A 21062-nucleotide genomic window follows, 5' to 3' on the forward strand; every position below is an offset into this window, starting at 1 on the left:
CCCCATACTAGACCATAATTATGCACTTCTAATCTAAGTTCCTAGCTGAGAAACAAAAACAACAACAAAAAAGTAAAGTTTTGAGGGCATGCAAACTCTTTACATGGTTTTTTTTATGTTAGTATCTGTAGTACAGAAACAAAGTGTTTTTATTGAAGCTGTTTTTATGTTTTTTGTTTTGTTTCATTTGTGTGTGTTTGTGTGTGTGTGTCAGCCAAATACTCAATGAAATGCATGAATTGCAAAGAGTTTGCTGAGAAATGAAAGGACTACTCTGAAATCGATGTCTGCCAGTGAAAACTGAGAGGGACTGGACTCACCAGCAATTATGCCTGCTAGTGCCCTGTTTGGGGTGCCATGATCACCCCAAACAATACCGGGTGGGATGACAGTGTGTAATGGATAGTATCGCTGGAGAGCCTGATCAATAGTGCGAGACTTGCCTTTGCACTCCCCTTATTGTTGTTGTGCTCTCTGCTTTTTCATTCTTTCATTCATTCATTTGTTCACTTTATAGTCAGTCAGTCAGCAAGTTTCTCATGCAGTCATTTAAATACCCTAAACCTGCTGCTTGCTATGTGGCAAATTCCAAGAAACAAATTGTATTATTTCTATTGATGTCAGTTGTTCATTTTGTATCCTGTTGGAATGTCTGTCTCTTTATTTCCTTATTGATTTTATCTGGGGTTTCTAGTTTGATATCCCTTCCTAGAAGAAGCTGCCACAAAGTTTAACAGTTTGTGCACTGTGAGAGACCCCATCTTAATTTCTTTTTTTTTTTTTCATTGAATACTCCAGCTCCATTATTGTTTTTATTAGCCTATAAAAGGGAAAGGAAGTTGCCAAAATGTAACCCCCCCCCCCAGAAATATTCTGATGCAATTTATTGATCACCTGAATGGATGTGGATATTCTTACCAGACAGAGTTAAGTCTAATTATGATGTTTCTGTCAAAGTAAGATGATGCACTGTATCCTGAAAGCGGTTGCTCTGTCCAGTCAATACTTGCACACAATCTGTATGTTTTCAGTCTAATCTGTATGTTTTCAGTCTTACTGTAATTGGCCAAGGAATGTAGAGTTACACATGTGTAGGTACTTATTGCTAAAAAGGCTGTTATTTTTACAAACAGATAGTTTCACACAGATATGAAGCGGTCATAAACACATTTGCAAGATGCTGTTTTTGTGATTTGACAACGAAACTGTTGTAATTGCACTAATGCCTGTTCGTTCAAGATTGGTGGTGATATTTTTTCATGTGACATTGTTAAATTCATGGCCCAACAGTGATTCTCAAGAATCAAAAAATTAAACCTATGAGAAAATAACAGAGGCTCTTTTATATTATTCTGGTGGACTCCATTTTCTCTATAGGGCCTACTGTAAATTGACTGTTGGCATCATTGCTCTCAAAAAATAAACCACGCTAGAGTGCTTCTGTAATGATTTTCAGTCTAAAGGACAAGTTCACCTTCATAAACATAAGGATTGAGAGAATGCAGCAATATTGGTAGAACACATCAGTGAAAGTTTGAGGAAAATAAGACAATCGATGCAAAAGTTATGAATTTTTAACATTTTTGTGTTGGAACCGCTGGATGAGGAGACTACTAAGGCTCGTGATGTCATATGAGTACAACAGTATAAAGAAAATGTAAAGAAAATTCAACATATTTTCACTTTTTTCGCATAATAAAAGAGCACTTGACTCGCCTCTTTCTAAAGAAAATGGGAGTAATATTACCCATAACATATGTCAGTAACGAGTCAAGGGAATGTGTACTTTTTTTCAAAAGATGAAATTTTGTGAAATTCTCTATATATTTTCCTTATATTGTTGTACGCATGTGACATCATATACATTGTACTGCAGTAGTCTTCTCATCCAGCGGTGACTGCACAAAAACTTCAAAAATTCATAACTTTTGAACGGATTGTCCGATTTTCCTCAAACTTTCAATGATGTGTTCTACTAATATTGCTACATTCTCTCAATCCTTATGTTAATGAAGGTGAACTTGTCCTTTGTTAAAGTATCCATAAAACCACAATATTGAGTTCCTTATTCCAGTAACATTGGTAACGCTTTGTGTGGCCAGGCGCTAATACTGTATCTTGCCTATCATTTATCAGTAAACCATCCAAACTTGACCGAGATGCAGTTGTGGATTAGCGAGCCTATTCAGGAGGTGTAGCAATCGTCAGTTGAGATTAAGTTGCCTCCAAACCCATAGTGTTCGAGACAACTTAACGCCCTTCTCATTCTCAACAGACGCAATGTACCCAGGGAGGGGAAGAGGCCACCTCCCTGATGTACCGGGACTAGGGTGATTAGGTAATATCTTTTCATTGACAGTTAGTTTCCGTATATCTTGCCAGTTGATGAAGAAAGTGCCTGCTAATCAGCGAACAAAATCAGTAATGTTGAAGGACCTTATGCTGCGTTTATCATCCTTCCCCTGTTTGAAACGGCTTTCAAAAGCTGTTTCCATAGCCCTTTAGAAACGGCTTCCAGAATAGTTGCGTTTATCAACTCAGTTTTGGAGTTTTGGAGAGTGTAGCAGTCTTCTCATCCAGTGATGGCTGCTTGAATAAAAATGTTTCCTGAACTTCCCTTATGAATTTTTTTCTGTACAGCATATTGTGATGTTTCATGCAAGTCACTTTTATTTTTCTGTCTCACTTTGTCTGTTGCCATAGAGATTGCCATGGAGACAGCTTTCTTTAAATATAACTTATTGTTTTGTGCTCTGATGAACTCATTTCTATTTTTTTTTTGTTTTTTTGTTTTTTTGGGACCAGTACTTCCCCTTCAGGAAAAGACTAACAGTTATCTGTAGAAAGTGTTTTCAAGAAATATGTATACAATGTATATATTTTTTTGGCATTGCTTTTGTCATTTTTGGGATGTTTTCATGATTCTCTGTCATTTCTGTTGTTTGAATCAACCAACTGTCCTGGAGTTGACAATAATCAAGAGGCCTGTAGTGATGCCATAGTATTTACACCAAGGCGTGCGGAGTGCAAAAGTGATGAGATAGTGTATGATTAGAGATACCAAGAAAGGGAATCAAACTAAAAAGTGGGTGGGGCAGAGATTAGCAATGAAGGAGAAGCAAAGAGCGAGAAAGGAGAATTATGATTGGGTGAGATAGGTGAGGGAGAAAGTACAAGAGGATGTTCACTAAAACAAGTCACAGATGTGTGAATGCAACAGGATGCAGTGTAATCTTGTGATCAATAGCATCAATGGCATCCGAGTTTGGGTCCTGTAGGAGAGAATTTTATTGATCTCTCACATTGAGCGCACGGGGACATGAACTGATTATTCTCCTCTGGCTCTCGAGTGCCCGCCTTGCTGGCAATTGTTCTCAGGTCCTGTACTTGCAGAGGTCGCAGAGATCAGAGGTAACTCTGACTTTGAAGTCTATTGTCACTGTGACATTCCTTTCCTTGTGGGTGGGATGGCGCAGGGGTGGGGTGGAGGGGGGGGGAGGGCTTTGGGACAGATAATCAGGCATTTACAGTACAGTGCCATGAATAATTCGAAATGCTCTCTTGTATTTTCTGCCATTGAAGCTTTTCCTGGTGTTGGCTGTGCCAAATTTTGAATAGATGTGACCTCATTTCCATGAAATGATCATCACATATGTCATTACGAAATTCAGATAGGGCTGTATGCTGCATGTGTTAAAGGGCTGGTATAGTTTTGGTTGAGATGCGGGAGTCAGATTTTAACTTTTTGTGAGGTAATTACAAATCACTTATAGAATATTAAAGAAAGTACAATTCTAAGTAAAACAAAAGTGAGCATAGTAAAAGGTGGGACATACCTTTACTTGGGACCTTTTTGTTCTTGGATAGTTCTTCTATTTCAAAACCAGTTTTCCTCTAAGAATTGCATCTTCTTTCATATTTCACACTAGGTGTCTCATGATCTCACAAAAAGTTGGAAAACCTGAAACCCCATCTCAACAAAAACTATAGTCTACCATCCCTTTAAATGGAAGCTGGCAGGGAAAAAAATAGATCTAACTATAAACATTTGGAATCTCTTGTTCCTGTACACATGATACAGCTCTAATTTTTTCTCTCAAGGACCTTAATATCACCTGTCATCTTACTATAGAGAGTGATATGGAGTTGTGGTTGTGGTTGTGGTTGTGGTGATAATAGGGAGCTTTAGATTTTAGACGCGCGGACGGTCAAAGAGAAAAAAAACATGATCTGAGCGTGTGCAGTAACTTGATCCGCGCTACTGCGCATGCTCAGATCATGTTTTTTTCTCTTTGAACGTCCGCGCGTCTAAAATCTAAAGCTCCCTAATGACATTGGGGGGGGGGGGGACTCTTATCAATCAAAATCTGTCATCTTTGCCTCTATTATGACATACCAGGATTCCACTTCCAGAATCCTCATTCCAAAGACCGAAAATATTTGGCTCCCATCATCAATATGGATAGCGTGACTCAAAATACACCACACACACACACAAGTACTTTCAAAGACTGAAAAGGCTTCAAAGGAACATCCTGGTAATTGATTTTATTAGTGGTTTAGACCACATCAGTACAACCAAGGGTACATACTGTGAGTTCAAGGCCAAAGATTTACTATGAGGTCATCGACCAGCTCACCACCTAGAGGTTGTTTTGTTTGTCTGTTTTTTTTTTTTTTTTTGTGTGTGTGTGTGTGTGTGTGTGTGTGTGTGTATGTGTGTGTGTATCATGTAAGTCAAGGAACCCAGTTTATTCAGTCATAATACTCTTTGTTTATGTGATGCCTACAGGAACAATTGTGAGAAAAACAAGTCAGTGAACTCAAACTACTGTTTGGGAAATATGTATACCCATGTATGAAAATGATGTATAGCTTTCAGCAGGTCAATGAAAAAGCATTTAAAAAAGCCTACTTTTTTATCTTTTTGTTTTTATTAACATATAGAGTGATACAAGAAGAATGATAAGTAACATATTTACAAAAATAGTGCACCATTTCTAACAAAAGGATTGAAGCACAAGAGTAGTAACACATGAGAATTGTAAAGTGAAACATATATAAGTAGTTTAGTGGCTATATATTACACTGGGCAACAATTTTTAACTTTTTGAATGTTGTCTTGATTTCTACAACTGATTTAGGGTATTTTTGTAGTGCTGAATCAGGAAATGGCATCCGTTTCTGTCCATCAGGTCAAGTTTTTGTGTTAACCCTTTGAATACTCAATTCTGTAATTCCCATAGACTTTGTACAGGGTCCACTCGGTTCAAGTGGCCAACAGGTTAAGATGATTTGAAAAAAAAAAATAGATCTTGTGACAAAATCGATTACATTTTTGTGGTATTATCAGCTGATTTTTGTCACATATATCACCCTAAATATATTTTTAAGAGAAAATTTTATTTTTCCAACAACATACCTGATCTTAGAAACATCAATTACTGTAAACTGAATGGTGGGCATTAATAAAGGTAAGTACACGTAAATTGCATGTTGCTTCACGTCGTTCAAACTTCAGGGCTTGAACTTCCGTTTCTTCGATCTCCTGGAATGCTCAGCATCAGGGAGGTCTCTCTTCAGAGTCCAACAGTAGTCAGCCATCATGACTGCGTCCCAGCAACCCTGATACCTGGTCTCCATCTCTTTCATGTCCTGATGGAATCTCTCCCCCTGCTCGTCACCCATTGAATCGGGTTCTCAGGAAACCGGTCCATATGTGAAAATAGGTAGTGCATCTTGATGCTCATGTTGCAGCCAAGGTGTATGAAAACAGTCAGCATGTTGTTGACAAGTTCTGCGTCGTTCTGGCTTTAATGTTGCCAAGAAAGTTCTTCACTACCAGAACAAATGCTTTCCATGCTCCCAGTTCCACTTCATTCATTGAGTTTTCGAACTCTGGATCTCCTGATGAGCTGACGGATATGAGGACCATCAAAGATGCCAGCTTTCTGTTTCTCCATGGACAATCCTGGAAAAGCCTGGCACAAGTAAGTGAAGCAGTCACCATCCTTGTCCAGAGCCTTGGTGAACTGCTTGATTAAGCCGAGCTTGATATGCAGCGGTGGGAAGAGTATTCTGTCACGGTCCACCAGAGGGTCGTTGATGACATTCCTTTCTTTGCAAGGCACCAATTCCTCTCGTAGGCCTACAGGCCAGTCCTTGTTCGTGTAATGCCGAGCACGGTCCCTACTATCCCACATGCACAAAAAACATGGGTACTTGGTGAAGCCACTCTGTTGTCCCATGAAGCGAAAACACCCATTCATGCCTGAGTGGAGTTTCCTACACACTTCATGGGGTGGCTGCCCCATCAAGTTTAGTTTTGATCCATCAACTTTATGCCTTACTGCACTAATTTTTGGAAGATTTCAAGGTTTTTATGACTACAAACTGATCCTTTTTCGACATAATCACCCAGAACTATCGGACCTGAATACTTTTTGTCATTAAAACAAACATTTCCAATCAAAACAATTAATCAAAATGGTATTTTACCCCCACCGACTTCTTCTGAAATGCTCCACACATGCGTTAATGTGAACAAAAACGTAAAAACGACATGTGGCCGTAGCTCAAAAACTTGACCTGATTGAGCAAAACCAATATGATTTTTGGATTCAGCGCATCAGGTTTACCCTAAATCAGCTGAAAAAACGCAGACAACAAATTTGTTGTTGACCAGTGTTATTAACATATGAGAACTAAACACACTAAGGTTGAGGTCAGACTTGATTAAGCCTACTTTATAACCAGGTATTCAACAAGCTGAGATGCTGGTAATCAATAAATGCATATATTTGTGATCTGGCATAGCCAAATATATGTGGCTCTGATAGCCAAATGCTCTGTATTAGTGATGGTGGTTCTTTTCCATTGAAAAAAAAAAAAAAAAAAAAAAAAAAATATATATATATATATATATATATATATATATATATATATATATATATATATATATATATATGATTACCAAACTACATGTAAGTACTGTCATAGTTCCACATATGTGTTTGGCTTGTTGCAGTAAACATTTGTTTTTTCAGAACTGTAATATTCATGTTTCAATATCACTAGCCCACACAATTAGGAGCATAGGAGCATTTAGAACTCACCTGATATTGCAAAGCAAAGTTTTGAATTTTGTCTTATCTGATTTGACTAATCTTGTTACCCAAAATTTGACATATTGAAATATTTTTAAGGGTAAGATGGTGATTATGTAACTTGAAAAGTAATAGCAGCCTGTAGAGTGTGAAATTATGCAAATTTGGTACTCAAAGTTCCAATTTTTCTCACATCAGTCTGACAAACACACAGTGTATTTCCCAGGCTTTTTATTTTAAATTTGAAGAAGATATCATCTTTATGCATTAATCTGGCAGGAAGCTGTATAAACAGAAAGGAAAAATCGAAAATACCATCACAGAAATTAGAAAACTGGAATGTTGTGTATAAAAAGCTAGAGCCACACACACGCCGACAAAAAACTTTGTCCTTGTACTTTATGCCAGTGTGCATAATTGTATTTACACAAGTAAGGAGTTATTAAAGAACACAAAAGATCGTCCTTAGAATCTAATTACATGTAATTGTCACTGTTGTTTCTTCAGGCGCAACTAGGCCGAGAAATGCCATATTTTGTAAAATCTGAATATGTTTACACAGAGTAATCAATCATTCGTAATAGATTTTAAACCTGTTTCTCTTGACACGCAATTCTGTGTATGGCTAGTGATAAGTGTGCTGAAGAAAGCTGGTCCCTACTGCTTAGTTGAAAGCTGCGGGGCATATGTCACTGATGTTACGGTTCACCTCCTCTGAAAATCCACCAGAGGTATAATGCAGTCGTCAAAATGGGTTGAGCCTGAAAGTGTCGTTAGGGACAGATCAATAGTCATGGCATTGTTAAATGCCCCGTTCTCGTTCGACTTTCTGTTTGTCTACATATAAACAGGAACGCCACAGCTTATAACGCTATCCAGAGGCTCCCCCCCCCCCCTTTTCTAGTGTGTGGCAGTATTTTCTTTCCTTTTTTACTCCAGAGAAGAAAAGGAAGTGTGGCAACTGTTCTGTTTATTTTTTATTTTTTTGTCTGCTTGCCTTGATACAATTAGTACTGTATGTGGGAGGAAGAATGAAATTGTGTTTACAATTGGTTCAATTATACAAGTGTGTTTTTTTTTTGTACACTGTACTTCATGATCACATAATTCTCTCTACATTGGAAAAATCATGACTGTCTATAAATCTTCCCTGTTTCTGGATGTCTTTTCATCCAGAGGTTAATTACATTGACATGGTGTCCATTGTTCTCTTGGATTGAACTGATTCTCATTAGCAGGACACTCTTTGATTTTCATCGTGATATACTGTAGCTGTTTGTCCCAAGTTATTTCATTCTTCAGTGAAATGATGGCATCATTGTCTCTTTTGATTTGTGGGCATATAATTGTGACTAATATCATAATAAGGTAAACACTTATGAAACTGAAAACAAAAATTACTATATTGCTTATTCTTTGTCCAATTTTTATAGAATTTGTACCATTTGTTCATTAGATTTTAATCTATTTCATGAAGTCAGTATGAAAATGTTGTGCCATTGTGCTTTAACCCGTTGAGGACGAGTCCTGAGTATGCTCGGGCAAGTGTCTATGGGAAATACATACATAGTAGCAAAATAAGCCCGTCCTCAGCGGGTTAAGTCCCAGGTTTGCGTAATGTTGCTTTTCCCTTGACCCTCCTCAGCTGTTTGGCAGTTAGGCTCTTTTCTGCCTCCCTCTGTCTGTCTGTCTGTCTGTCCATCCGTCTATCTGTTTTTCTCTATCTCTATGTCCCTTTTCTCATCTGTCTGTCAGTCTGTCCATCTGTCTGTCTGTCTGTCTACGAGTGTCTGTGTCTCTGTTAGAATATAGTCATCTCAGTCCGCATTCAAATCAGGTTCCATATTCTGTCTGTACTGCACGTCGGGATGTCAGTCTGTCACCGTTTTCCGCCCGTCTGTCCCTCGATCTGTCTCTGGTGTTCACGCCATTTTCCTGTTGTCACGCAGCTCATCGTTGTCAGCCTTGCCGAGTCGATCTTTGAGGCCCATGTGGCTGTCTTTGTCCCTTCCTCCCGTTAACTTTGGTAGGCAGTATTTACCAACACATGTCTAAACAGTGCCAGCTTGCTCCTGCCAAAACCGTCTGACTGACATTATGGTTAAAGGTCGCATCTCCTAGATCTGCAAATGTCTTATACTGTATAAGTGGACATCTACTACTGGGAAAATGAAAACATGCAAAATATTTTTGCTTGTAACATGTACCACTATTAAATGTCTTGATTCTGTGCAATTAAAAATACTTGAAAATCATCTTTACCCAGCCCAACGCTAAAAATGTCTCATACAAAAATAAACAGTGCTTTTCCGGTGTGTTAATTTGAAACAAAAGAGAAAGAAAAAAAACTGTGTAGAGGATCATATCTAAAGTGCATAATTTGCACACAAGAGGAGGGTATGGTAACAATCTGTTTGTAGATGGTATCATTTCTAAATCAGAAATAAAACCAGCAATCCCCCCCCCCAAAAAAAAAAAGCCAACAACAAATAAACAAGAAAACAAGAAGACAAAATGCAAAGATATCTCGGGTGCCACGTTTCACAAATGGCCAAAGTCATCAGTATTTTTTTTTTTTTTTTTACATACCATCATTTGTTTGTTTTATGTAAGTTGCCTCATTGTTTCGTACAACAGTTCTGAATGACTGATGGCACATATGATTTCTTGGAATAACAACACATCCTTAATGGCATTTAAGTGTAGAGACACATCACTAGATCACCCCAAAACAGCGTTGGTGGCAGGAAGTGTGAGATGAAAATGATCACTGTTATTGGGTGCAGATGGCTTAGTTATTAGTAATGACTGGATCTGGTTTGTCTAGTTCATAGTTCATTGATATACTTTAAAGGAATTGTATAGGTTTGGTTGAGCCCAAATTCCGGGTTTCAAACATTTTTTTGGTGAGATAATGAGAAACCTCCCATGAAATATGAAAGAGCATGTAAATTACAAGAGTAATTCAACGTTTATTTGATGATAATTGGTTTTGAAATGGCTGAGACATCCAAAAAGAGTAATCTTAATGAAAGGTGGGACCCACCGTTTATTACAATCACTTTGTTTTACTTTGTTGTCGAGCCCACCGGAGGTGAGGGGAGACTAAGGGATAGCCTGCGGCGTCTGTCCGTCCGTCGTCTGTCCGTAACGCTACAAAAACTTCAATAACTCTTTACTCTGGGCTTCAATTGCAATCAAACTTCGAGGGAAGAGGGGTCATACAAAGTTTCACGTTTTACCATATATGAAGGTCACCTCAAGGTCAAAGCTCACAGGCAGGGGTCAATGAACTTCAGGGCCCAATGTTAAATTTTTTTATGGCGCGTTTCTAGTATGGATCGTAACTTTTGATCCATAACTCCATTTGTGACCAAACTTGGATGGTAGATGTCCTTGGGGAGTGGATGGTCACCACTAGGTCAATGGTCACAAGCATGGGTCAACAAACTTTTGGATTCCAATGTTAAGTTTTTATGGCACATTTCTATTATGGGTCATAACTTTTGATCCATAGGTCCGTTTGTGACCAAACTTGGATGCTAGATGTCCCTTGGGGAGTGGATAGTCTCCACAAGGTCAAAGGTCACAGGCAGGGGTCAACAAACTTCAAGGGCCCAATATTAAATTTTTATGGCACGTTTCTTTTTTGCCATAAATTTTTACCCTTTTTTAGTTAAAGTTAAAAGCCCTATCCTCATCCCCACCAATACTATAACTATCCCTTTAAAGGGTAGAGGACAGTAAGGCTTTGTTTCTGTACGTATTTTCATCTCAATAATTCCCACCAACTTCACAAAAGGACAGCATTTGTGTGACCTTTGAAGAGTTGATGCTTTGTAACAATATATTACTAGTTTCTAGAGAGAGCTTTGTGGTTAATGATGATACAATTTTTTTTTTTTTTCATGAAGAGCTGTGAGATGCTGTGATGACACTCATTAAGGCTAGGCGAGTGAAATAGAGACCAGTATTACTATCATTTTTCATTAAACATCTTCTTTAGCGATTCGTCGGGGTCACAAAAACTCATGTTCCAGTCATACTACCACTCTCTCGGGTGTGGGTTTTGTCAGCAGGTGCTCTTAATTGCTCGGACTTTAAAGGAGGCCATCAAGCAGAGGAAAATTTATATCACATGAATGCAGCAACACAAACAGGCAACAAATCAATGAAACTTTAAGCTAAAATCAGAGAGGTATTAGAAAAAGATTTGATCATGTCCATGTAGTAACTCTCCCATAGGTTTGCTCAAAGAAAACAAAATGAGAAAGGTCAATGTTATGGTCAGTGATTTAGCAACTATATAACTTCACTCCATGATGAAAATCACAACAACCAAGTTCTTACCACTTCACACTAATAACACTCTTTCCACTAATTTGATGCTTTTATACTTTTTTTTCTTCTTCAGAATTATGTGTAGGTTAGCAAGGAAACATGTTTGCCAAGAACATCATGGGAGTACATTTAATAAAATAATTTACAAATATGGTGCTACATGTACCAATATCATTGTTTCCTAAAAACCTGTGTACTTCAAATTCCAATTTTGTCCAATTCTTATTCAAAGTGTCTGATTTTTTTAAAGAACTTCAGCCAATCTGTTTGTGTTTACATGACCCTTTTTAATAAAGTTGAGTCAGATATGAAGTGAAGTTGAAAAATCTCTTGGGTGTAAGTGTACATCTGTGTTTGCAGCCTCTTCAAATTTGAGGTTTACCAATTGAAGACTAATCCCAAGTTTACTTGGGGAAGTGTGGATAAATCTGTATTACAGCAAAATCAGCTCATGCTATAGCCACTATGCCTACTAGCAATAGTAACGAACCTTTATAGAAGATAATTCTTTAGGCCTTGTAATAAATGGGGATGGAAGGAACCCAGTTGTTGGTTGGAAATACTCGTCTTCAATTTTGTGCGCTAGTGCGAAGGCAAGATATTCAGACTTCTTTGAAAGTAGCTACTGTAGCTAGTTTCCATTCACTCTCCAGCAGCATGATCTGCTGCTCTAAACATTGCAAGGTCTTGTCATGAACATAATGTGATGATGAAGATGCAACAGCAAATTACCAACATTAATTCTTCCAGTGAAAAGATTTCATGCTGTACCTTTGCCAATGTAGACCTTCCAAAGACCTTAAGAGCATAGGCGTTTTCAACATCTATATGATGCCAACGACAGCACCAAAGTACTGTGCACAGTCTTCCTACCACAGCGGGGACCGGATTCCAGATACCGGTCCAGGGGGATAAAGGGAGGCTGATTCAGTGGATGGTAGTGTCGTCAGGGGGGCTTTTTGTCTAGCAGGAGGGGTCTCATTCTTCCGCAAGGGATACAGCCAACTCGGATCAGTGACCCAAATGTCAGCCAATAATGTAGCCAGTTGTTAATGTCGGCATGTTGTCCGAGTGGCAGCGTGCTATGCTGCTAATTAAACTGACATTTAATATTAAGGCCCTTGCAGGATTTCCCCTTCCCCCTCTAAATGGGGACATATCTGAGATTCGTTGAGGGGAGGTCAGTGAGAGGGAGGAGAGATTGCAGACGTGATGGCATGAATGCAGAGAGCAGTACCGAGCATCTCTCGTCTATCTTAGAATGAGCTGGGAAAGTTGTCATTAAGCGTCTTAGAATGAGCTGAGAAAGTTGTTATTAAGCTTTGAAACTGGAGGGTATTATGGTACAGGAGATTCCCACAATGGGGCAGTGGCGGATCCAGCGGGGGCACACTGTGCACTCCCCCCCCCCCCCCCATGAATTTTTCTTAAAACAAAAGAAATTAATAAAAAAAAATTGGGGTGCGCTGCCCCCCCCCCCCTTTAAGTTTGTAAAGGCGCCCCCCTTTACCGAATTCCTGGATCCGCCCCTGATGGGGTGTACTTCCGAGCCCTCCCCTTCCCATACACTGTATTTCATCGTTGTGATTTTAACTTCTATGAGCTTGTCAAGGAAAGTCAACATCCTCCGAGCATTTAGATCTTTCAGATCTAGAATGAGAAAGAGAAGTAATTGTGAAATCAAATCCAGATATTGTAGAGATAGTTTGTTTACTAATGCTTTTTTTGTGGTAATATAAGCCACCCATTGGCCTAAATCCTACTTCAAAATTCTGATTACAGATGCATGAGCCATATGAAGTAACTCTTGTCGACACTGTCAGTGATGATAGTTTTCAGATTACCTGTGAGTGCAAAACCAACATGTTTAGATGTTTGATAAATACCTGTAGTAATTGGGTTGCAGCCACAAAGCATGCATGCATTTTGCAAACCAGGATGTTTGTGACACCTTTGTATGATCATGTGGGTTTTGTTCTTAAATCTTTAAAAAAAAAGGTATTTCCTCAAAAATTCTCAAAAAATTGACTCATTTGATATAGTTCTTACCTCGCTGTCAAAAGCATGCATACATTCTGGAAACCAGTATGTTTGTGACACCTTTGTATGATCATGATGACTTTTGTTCTTAAATCTAAAAAAAGGTGTTTTTCAGAAAAATCATCAAATAATTGACTTATTCATATAGTTCTCTCCTCAGTCAAAAGCATGTGTGCATTCTAGAAACCAAGGTGTGACATCTTTGTATGATCATGAGGGCTTTTATTCTTCAATCTAATGAAGGTATTTTTCAGAAAAATCATCCAAAAAAATGACTTATTGATATAGTTCTCACCTCTGTCACAAGCATGGGTGCATTCTAGAAACCAAGATATAACATCTTTGTATGACCTTGGGGGTTTTTGTTCTGAAATTTAAGAAAAAAGATATTTCTTCAGAAATCATCAAAATATGCTCTTTTCTATATTTGACTCATTGATATACACATTCTCACCTCTTGCCTATCTCTTCCTCCCAGGCACTGGACATACCACAACGACACGTTCCTTTACATGTTACTGGAGTATGCGTGCGGCGGCGAACTCTTCACGTACTTGCGCAATAGCGGCCATTTCAAGGACGAAACCAGCCGATTTTATGCCATGGAAATCATTTCTGCAATAGACTATCTACACAAGGAAAACATTGTTTACAGGGACTTAAAACCAGAAAATATACTCTTGGATCTCGAGGGGCACGTGAAGCTCACCGATTTTGGTTTTGCCAAGAAGCTGGTTGACAATAGGTGAGTAAGCATTGCCTATTAATGAGTTGTTTATTTTTTCATTCATGTACAGAAAATAATAATGTTTTGCCTGACATTATGCAGACATGTTTTCCTGTTTGTGTTCAGAACACCGCAGTCAAAGCATTTGGTGCAAATTTATCATCAGCTGAGAACTAGAAGGGTGCTATCGCATTCTAAGATTTGAGCATAAATAAATACGAAACAATCAGTTTTCGTGAAATAACAAGTTTTTTCAATCAAAAGCTGGGTAGATTCATAGGCATTCATTCCAAATATTGAGTGAAATAGCACATCCTGTGGTTTTAATCTATTACAATTTACAGCTCATAAAAATAATTCAAATTTGACACCATCGTGTAGAAGAGAATGAGCTCTACAACATGATACCAATAACTCAATGCCCCCCCCCCAAAAAAAACAAAACAAAACAACAACAACAACAACAACAACAAACCAAAACAATTGTGATGAAGCCCATATGGTTCTCGGCCAACGATATCTTCGTAAGTTGTCTTGTTGTTCGCAATGCTGCTGCTTTTACAAAAATTTGCGAATATCATTTTAAATATGTGAGGAAATGAAATCAGAGTCAGGTGTTTATAATGGCCAGTTATGAGACATTTAAGGTGATATATTAGTGACTATGACAGTGATTGTAGTCATACTGGCAGATTTGCTTTTTTCATTGACATGCTAGAAGTGATCTGTAGCCACTATAGCTCTCATGCACTGAGATAAAAGAGAAAAAAAGATGAGAAAAAAAATTGTTTTTGAGTAACTTTTACTTTGGTTGTAAGTCTTGATTTGTAGTATATTTTTGAGGATAAAATGTAGCATGATCTAATTTCATGCTAAAGTGCTCATAGAAAAGAAAAAAGAAACATTTTGGAAAACAAGAAACATTGTCAAAAATGATCCACTTGGTAGAATCGTCAACATTGGTCATTCAATATCAGCAGCTTTTTGGACAAGTTGTGTTTTGTGGAGAGTCCAATAACTGTTGTCTATATCTGCTTCTGTTAATATTCAGGTGGCATGGTGATTATCCTTATATATTCATCTCTCTTTTTTTTTTTTTTTACTTTATAGATGTGTGCATTTAGAGGGAAATGAAGATGATTTTAGGGATGGCATCCTAGTTAAACATTTCTGGCATTGATGCCCTTTAATTCTGCAAAATAAACTTTGGCAAAGTGGGCACACATAATGGATTCATCATTTGTCTCTTTCCTCTCTCACTATCGCCATCTCCTGGATCTCTCTCTCCAAACAGGACGTGGACGTTATGTGGGACGCCGGAGTACTTAGCGCCGGAGATCATCCAGAGCAAAGGTCACGGGAAAGCGGTGGACTGGTGGGCTCTTGGTATCCTCATCTACGAGATGCTGGCGGGGTAAGTTAGGGGTAGCTGGGTTCCATCAGGAATATGTCAGGCAAGCCATAGAATGCTACGGATGTATTCAAGAATGCTGGTTCATGCTCCTGTCTTCTTTACACTGTCATTAAAGTTGGTATCTTTGAGGGTGTAAAAAGCCCTGCATGAAAGGGAAACTTAATATGTAGGTTGGCTCATGGCTTGGAGTAAGCAAATTGCTGGCACTGCCACTGGCATTCAATGCATACTACATTAGCAGTGGCGGATCCAGAGGGGGGCGCACCGGGCGTGCGCCCCTCTTTATTTTCTGTTAAAACTAAAGAAATAAAAAGAAAAAATGGGGAGCTGCGTGTGCCCCCCTTTAATTTTGTAAAGGCGCCTCCCCCTTACGGAATTCCTGTGCACTTTTATTTAATCTTGGCTCACAAAGTTCACAAATTAAGAATACACGCAAAAATTTCTGGTTTTACAGTATTCATCGCAATGGATAATGGTATGGAGAGGTGCATTGCCATTATGTCACACAAAGTGGAATATTACCAACATTCCCTAATTGTCTCTTTCTCTGTCACCTAGCAACAAAGGCAGTTCCTTAAAGTATTTCACCCTCTGATACCGCGCAGAAATCATCTTTGGTAACAAGTCCAGGTGCAGGTATTCCCATAATTGATGAATGATACTCTACTTCTATCCATCTTGTCATGTGTCTTGTCAGTGTTGCAGGAGGGGATAACATATAGGGTTGCTAGATTGATGTCAAAAAATGTAATCCAAGGTCTGTAAATAACACTAGGCAAAAATTAATATGATTGCAAGAAACTCCCCCCAAACTTTTCTACCAAACCAGATATGTCACTTTGGGTTAGCTTTATTGTGATTTATTCATTCAATTGGAGTATCTCTGCAGTTACACAAACTTTTTGAAATTGCAGAAAATGGAAAAGAGTTGGATGGTTATTCTTGCTGATGTTTTCAGCAGACCAGCCAAGTCAGTTGGTGCTAGTTGTGATAATTATCACAATTTTTACATGATAATCATGTCTGTAATTTCATTTTTCTTCACAATGTTCTCTTTTATGGAAACCTAGACTGCTGTTTTTGATTAACAGTATCTATTTTTCACATGAATGTAAGGACTAAACAAAGTTTTGCAGTGTTTTTCCTTCTTTCAGCATATAATGGCTTCATGCATTGTTAGCGGTTACCATGGTAGTTGAATGGATGCTCAAAGGTTGATATGCGACTGTGAGGAATTTGTTTTGGAACGGGAAAGGGCGGAGAAGCCGTCCAGGCGTGGGGTATGACTGGCTTGGCCCCTCATCAGTGTGGGATGATAAATCAACTTCGTCCTGTTGCTCGCATCCTCCCACCAAAATACTCCAAACATTTATACTGGGGTCGTGCCTCCGAATAGCTACCAGAGACATCACCTCTCTGATCACCGTATCGAGGTTAACTCCTCGAATGCCAGTTGAATAAGGGCGAGGCTAATGGTGTGAATGCAGATATTTTGCACATTGCACAAATACACGAGATTGCTTTTATCACCTAGATTGGCTTTCAAGTTGTTAGGTCTTCTATTAAAGTGCATTTTAACCTTGCACATCAACTAAGTAGAAAAAGTAAGATGCAAAAATCCCAATACCTTCAGTACACATAACTAAATGTGAAAACAAATTATTACACAAAAAATGATGCCATACTGCCTGGAGTTAAGGCTAGTTAGGTAAAGTTTGTATAAAATGTTTATCTCCCCTCTTAACAAAATTATTAATAAAAAAAAAACAGTTCATGGCAGGACTGTAGTAATATTAGAGTCATGGAATTGTGGCACAAGAAAAGTTTCCCATAGTCACAGTTCAGTACATTATTCGCATGGTTCCCAGATATCAGATATACTTTATGTATTATGATTATGCAATTATTAGTCTTTTAATTTCATTATATTGTATGATTTTCATTTAAAGAATTAAATTGTGTTACTTTCTTATCAGTCTGATTTTTTTCTTTTGATTATTTCATATTGTTATGCTCAGTTGAGTATATGTTTCATAGAAACTGCGCAATATAAATGTGCAATTATTATTAATTATTATAAGAAAACAAAAATTGTGCTGCCTGAATCAAAGGCTAGTCAGACTGTGGGGCTTATTGAATGCCTGTACATCTCTCTCTGTGTCCTCTCCCATGCCCCGACCGTGAAGAAGAATGTTTCAGGCATGCACCATGCCTGCTGCTGCCAACAATACTTGATCTCTTTGGGGTTTCATTGGTGGTGGGGGAAAAACTAGAGCTAAAGACCAGGGAGATGGGGTGAAGCAGTGAAGACAGATGACATGATCACTGATGTTGGTGTTAAGGCGGGATGGGGTTGGGAGATGGAGGGGGAGGGACAGGTAATCCTCATCACTGGTAGCCTTTCCCTTTAATGTTTTCGTCAGAGGTCATCTGAACCATCCTACATCCCAATTTTCGTTCAAACTTTTGATTTTGAAATTTTCAGTCATTTCGATAGTGGACATTCCATTTATACATATTGTGAAATTTTCAGTTTCTGATTTTGTGGGTTTTTTTTTTGTAATTATGACTTTGATAGAGTCTGAGGTTGATGATAACCCCATGCCGTAACAAACCGTAATATTTGATTTTAATTGATTAATCCTTGTGCCATTGCCCTTTTTAATGAATAATGTTATAATGAATAATGGTATAATTGACAAGTCATCTCCAGGTGCGTTTACCAACTCACTTCTGGCATAGAATTAAGGTTTCCAAATGACTTTCGGGAAGATTTTGGCAGATGATAAATGCAAAGCTTTTTTATTATGGGGTTAGAAACCCCTTTCTGTAGAGATGATACAAATGCAGGGTCGTTTTGAAATGCATTTATATTGAAGACCTACCCATATGCCGCCTTCCAGAATTCCTATTTCCAATTTCACCACACACCACGCATAATATGTATGGTACATTGTACATATAGGTCCTATGTTTGACCCCTGCTCCACGGGTCAAACAGTGCAATGGAGCTGCGCATTGACAAGGCTCCCTCTCGACCCGGTGTTGGGATGATAAGCGCAACAACTCGAGAAAAGTGATTAAAAAGGCCTTTGCAAATGCATTTTAATTAGTGGGTATTGATTCAGTGATTTGTTTTCCCATTTCCAACAGAAACATATAGGCCCTAGATATTTTACAGAAGTTGAATATGTAAATTACATCACAATACGTAATTAAAGATATGTTTGCAGAATATTGTAAGCATACGTAAGGTATTGAAACATGTCTCAAACATTTGAAAGATGATGAACACAGCCTCCTTCACTACTTTTCTCAGTTCAGTTAAGATGGAGTAAAGCTGTATTACGAGAGATGATGTGGTCAATATTGGTGATGTTAAGGAATGGCTTACATGTTGCCCTTGATTTCATTATTCCATTAGTCTTCATCTTCACAACTTCTCTCAGTCGACATGTAGGGAAGATGTGACTTGTGGGAGACCCGATACCATTAACTGGTGAAGATGTAGAGGGATGGGGTAGAAGGGGAAGGGTAATAGATACCAATCCTTTCCCTAGGACTGTTCATGGTATCCTTTCTGTCTCATAATTCTGTGGACTGAGCAATGTGTTCAGAAGTGTTGTAGGAATGCAACTTTATGAGCATTCACAATTTTTTATGGCATGCACTGTAGCCTTGTGGGGCAGTGTGATATGAAGCTAGTCTCTTACTCAGCCACTTTTATTAACTGGTCCAAGGATTCATCCCTCATGCTTATAATTTGATGAGGGAAAAATTAGAACCTGGTATTGATTATGGGCAGTTTACTAGCACAATGAGAAAGTTTCATAATCTTTATAGCAAAAGGTTCAAAGTAACAGGCACATTGCTTGATTCGCGCAAAAATATCCACTTTTACAGTAATAACAACAACAATAATAATAATAATAATAATAATAATAATAATAATAATAATAATAATAATAATAATAATAATAATAATAATAATAATAATAATAATAATAATAATAATAATAATAATAATAATAATAATAATAATAATAATAATAATAATAATAATAATAATAATAATAATAATAATAATAATAATAATAATAATAATAATAATAACAACAACAATAATAATAATAATAATAATAATAACAATAATAATAATAATAATAATAATAATAATAATAATAATAATCACCACTCCTGTAGGGCCTACCTACTGTAGTCCAGCTCAAGAAGGGCATAACTTTACATTACTTCAGGGCTCCCATTGTCTGTTCATTCAGAGTTCAGAGCACTTCAGGGGTGTTCGTGGAGCGCTGTAATTGTTTTACTCTTCTATAAGCTGTTATTTTCACATGTACAGATATTTTAGCGAATGAGGAGGTCACAGACATTTTCATGAGATGGAGTTTTCACAAATTGACACGAACGCTATGGTAAATGCACTGTTTCCCTGAGCCCTAGTGCATGCATGGCGAAATTTTTGCATGTTGTTAGATTCAAGATCCAACTGTGATGCGTGAAATTTGCAAATATTAAACCCTCGCAAAAATAACAACTTATATAGTACATGCCCTGTATAAATTGGGTATAAGATTGCACTTGGCCCTGAAAGCTCCATGATAGCACTTTATGCAGCTGAAAAGACCAAAGCTGGTCGAAGAAACCGAGTGGGTGGGTTCGTCTGAGCTCCCTACAGTGGAGGAAGAAATCCTCTAGGATTCCAGTTTCACGATAAGGCTTTGATTGGGCCGCGTGGGTTTCTGGCACAAGGGAATTCATGTTCATCAGGCGGCTGTCAACGGAGATAATGCCGGTAGTGGCACAGGAGATGATGACCCAAGATCCAGCGTGCTTCATGAATAACAAAATAGAGCGTTCAGCTTTCATGTTGCAATGCAAAGATTGGTAAAACATCTTTGCAAGAAAATAGGTTTTCTTTCAATTATTTAATAACTCACCTCAGGACTTGACACTGATTTTTTTCCTCCGACTGCTCTTTCGGGTATTAAAATCTTTGAATCTGAAATTTTAGTGGCCCTATAAAAAAGGAATGTTGCCCAGAGTTAAAGGAAATATAAAAATTCACTTTGAATCTTTAGCTGCCCGATCAATATCAAGAAATTGTAACAGTTTGATCAATTATTGGTGTTCCCTCTCTTTGATGAAGCATCATATTTACATTTTGCACATCAAGACAGCTTTCCTGTTAAAAAGACCCTTGTATTTGCAATGAATACTCACTAGTTTTAATATAGTACATTGTCAGTCACCAATTCATCATATTAAAGAAAACATTGACACTTTAGAATCATTGACAGATGTACTTGAAACTTTTGTGTTGACGACAGTATACAAAGGTTAGCGGTAATTTGACTTTGCATTCATGTTGTCACGTAATAGGAGGGGGCTGATTCGTAGGGTACAAGTCGCAATG

At 38.0% G+C, this 21062-nt stretch overlaps 1 protein-coding gene across 1 annotated transcript in view; it reads left to right on the top strand.

Moving 5' to 3' along the window:
* The window catches only part of LOC140244619 (cAMP-dependent protein kinase catalytic subunit PRKX-like), a 74916-nt gene that overhangs the window by 17007 nt on the left and 36847 nt on the right, over window positions 1–21062 (top strand). The window contains exons 3-4 of the mRNA XM_072324239.1: window positions 13966–14232; window positions 15509–15628. Coding sequence (XP_072180340.1) covers window positions 13966–14232; window positions 15509–15628 — 387 coding nt within the window. The remainder of the gene's footprint in view (window positions 1–13965; window positions 14233–15508; window positions 15629–21062) is intronic.

Source organism: Diadema setosum, chromosome 21, assembly GCF_964275005.1.
Source record: "Diadema setosum chromosome 21, eeDiaSeto1, whole genome shotgun sequence".
NCBI lineage: Eukaryota > Metazoa > Echinodermata > Echinoidea > Diadematoida > Diadematidae > Diadema > Diadema setosum.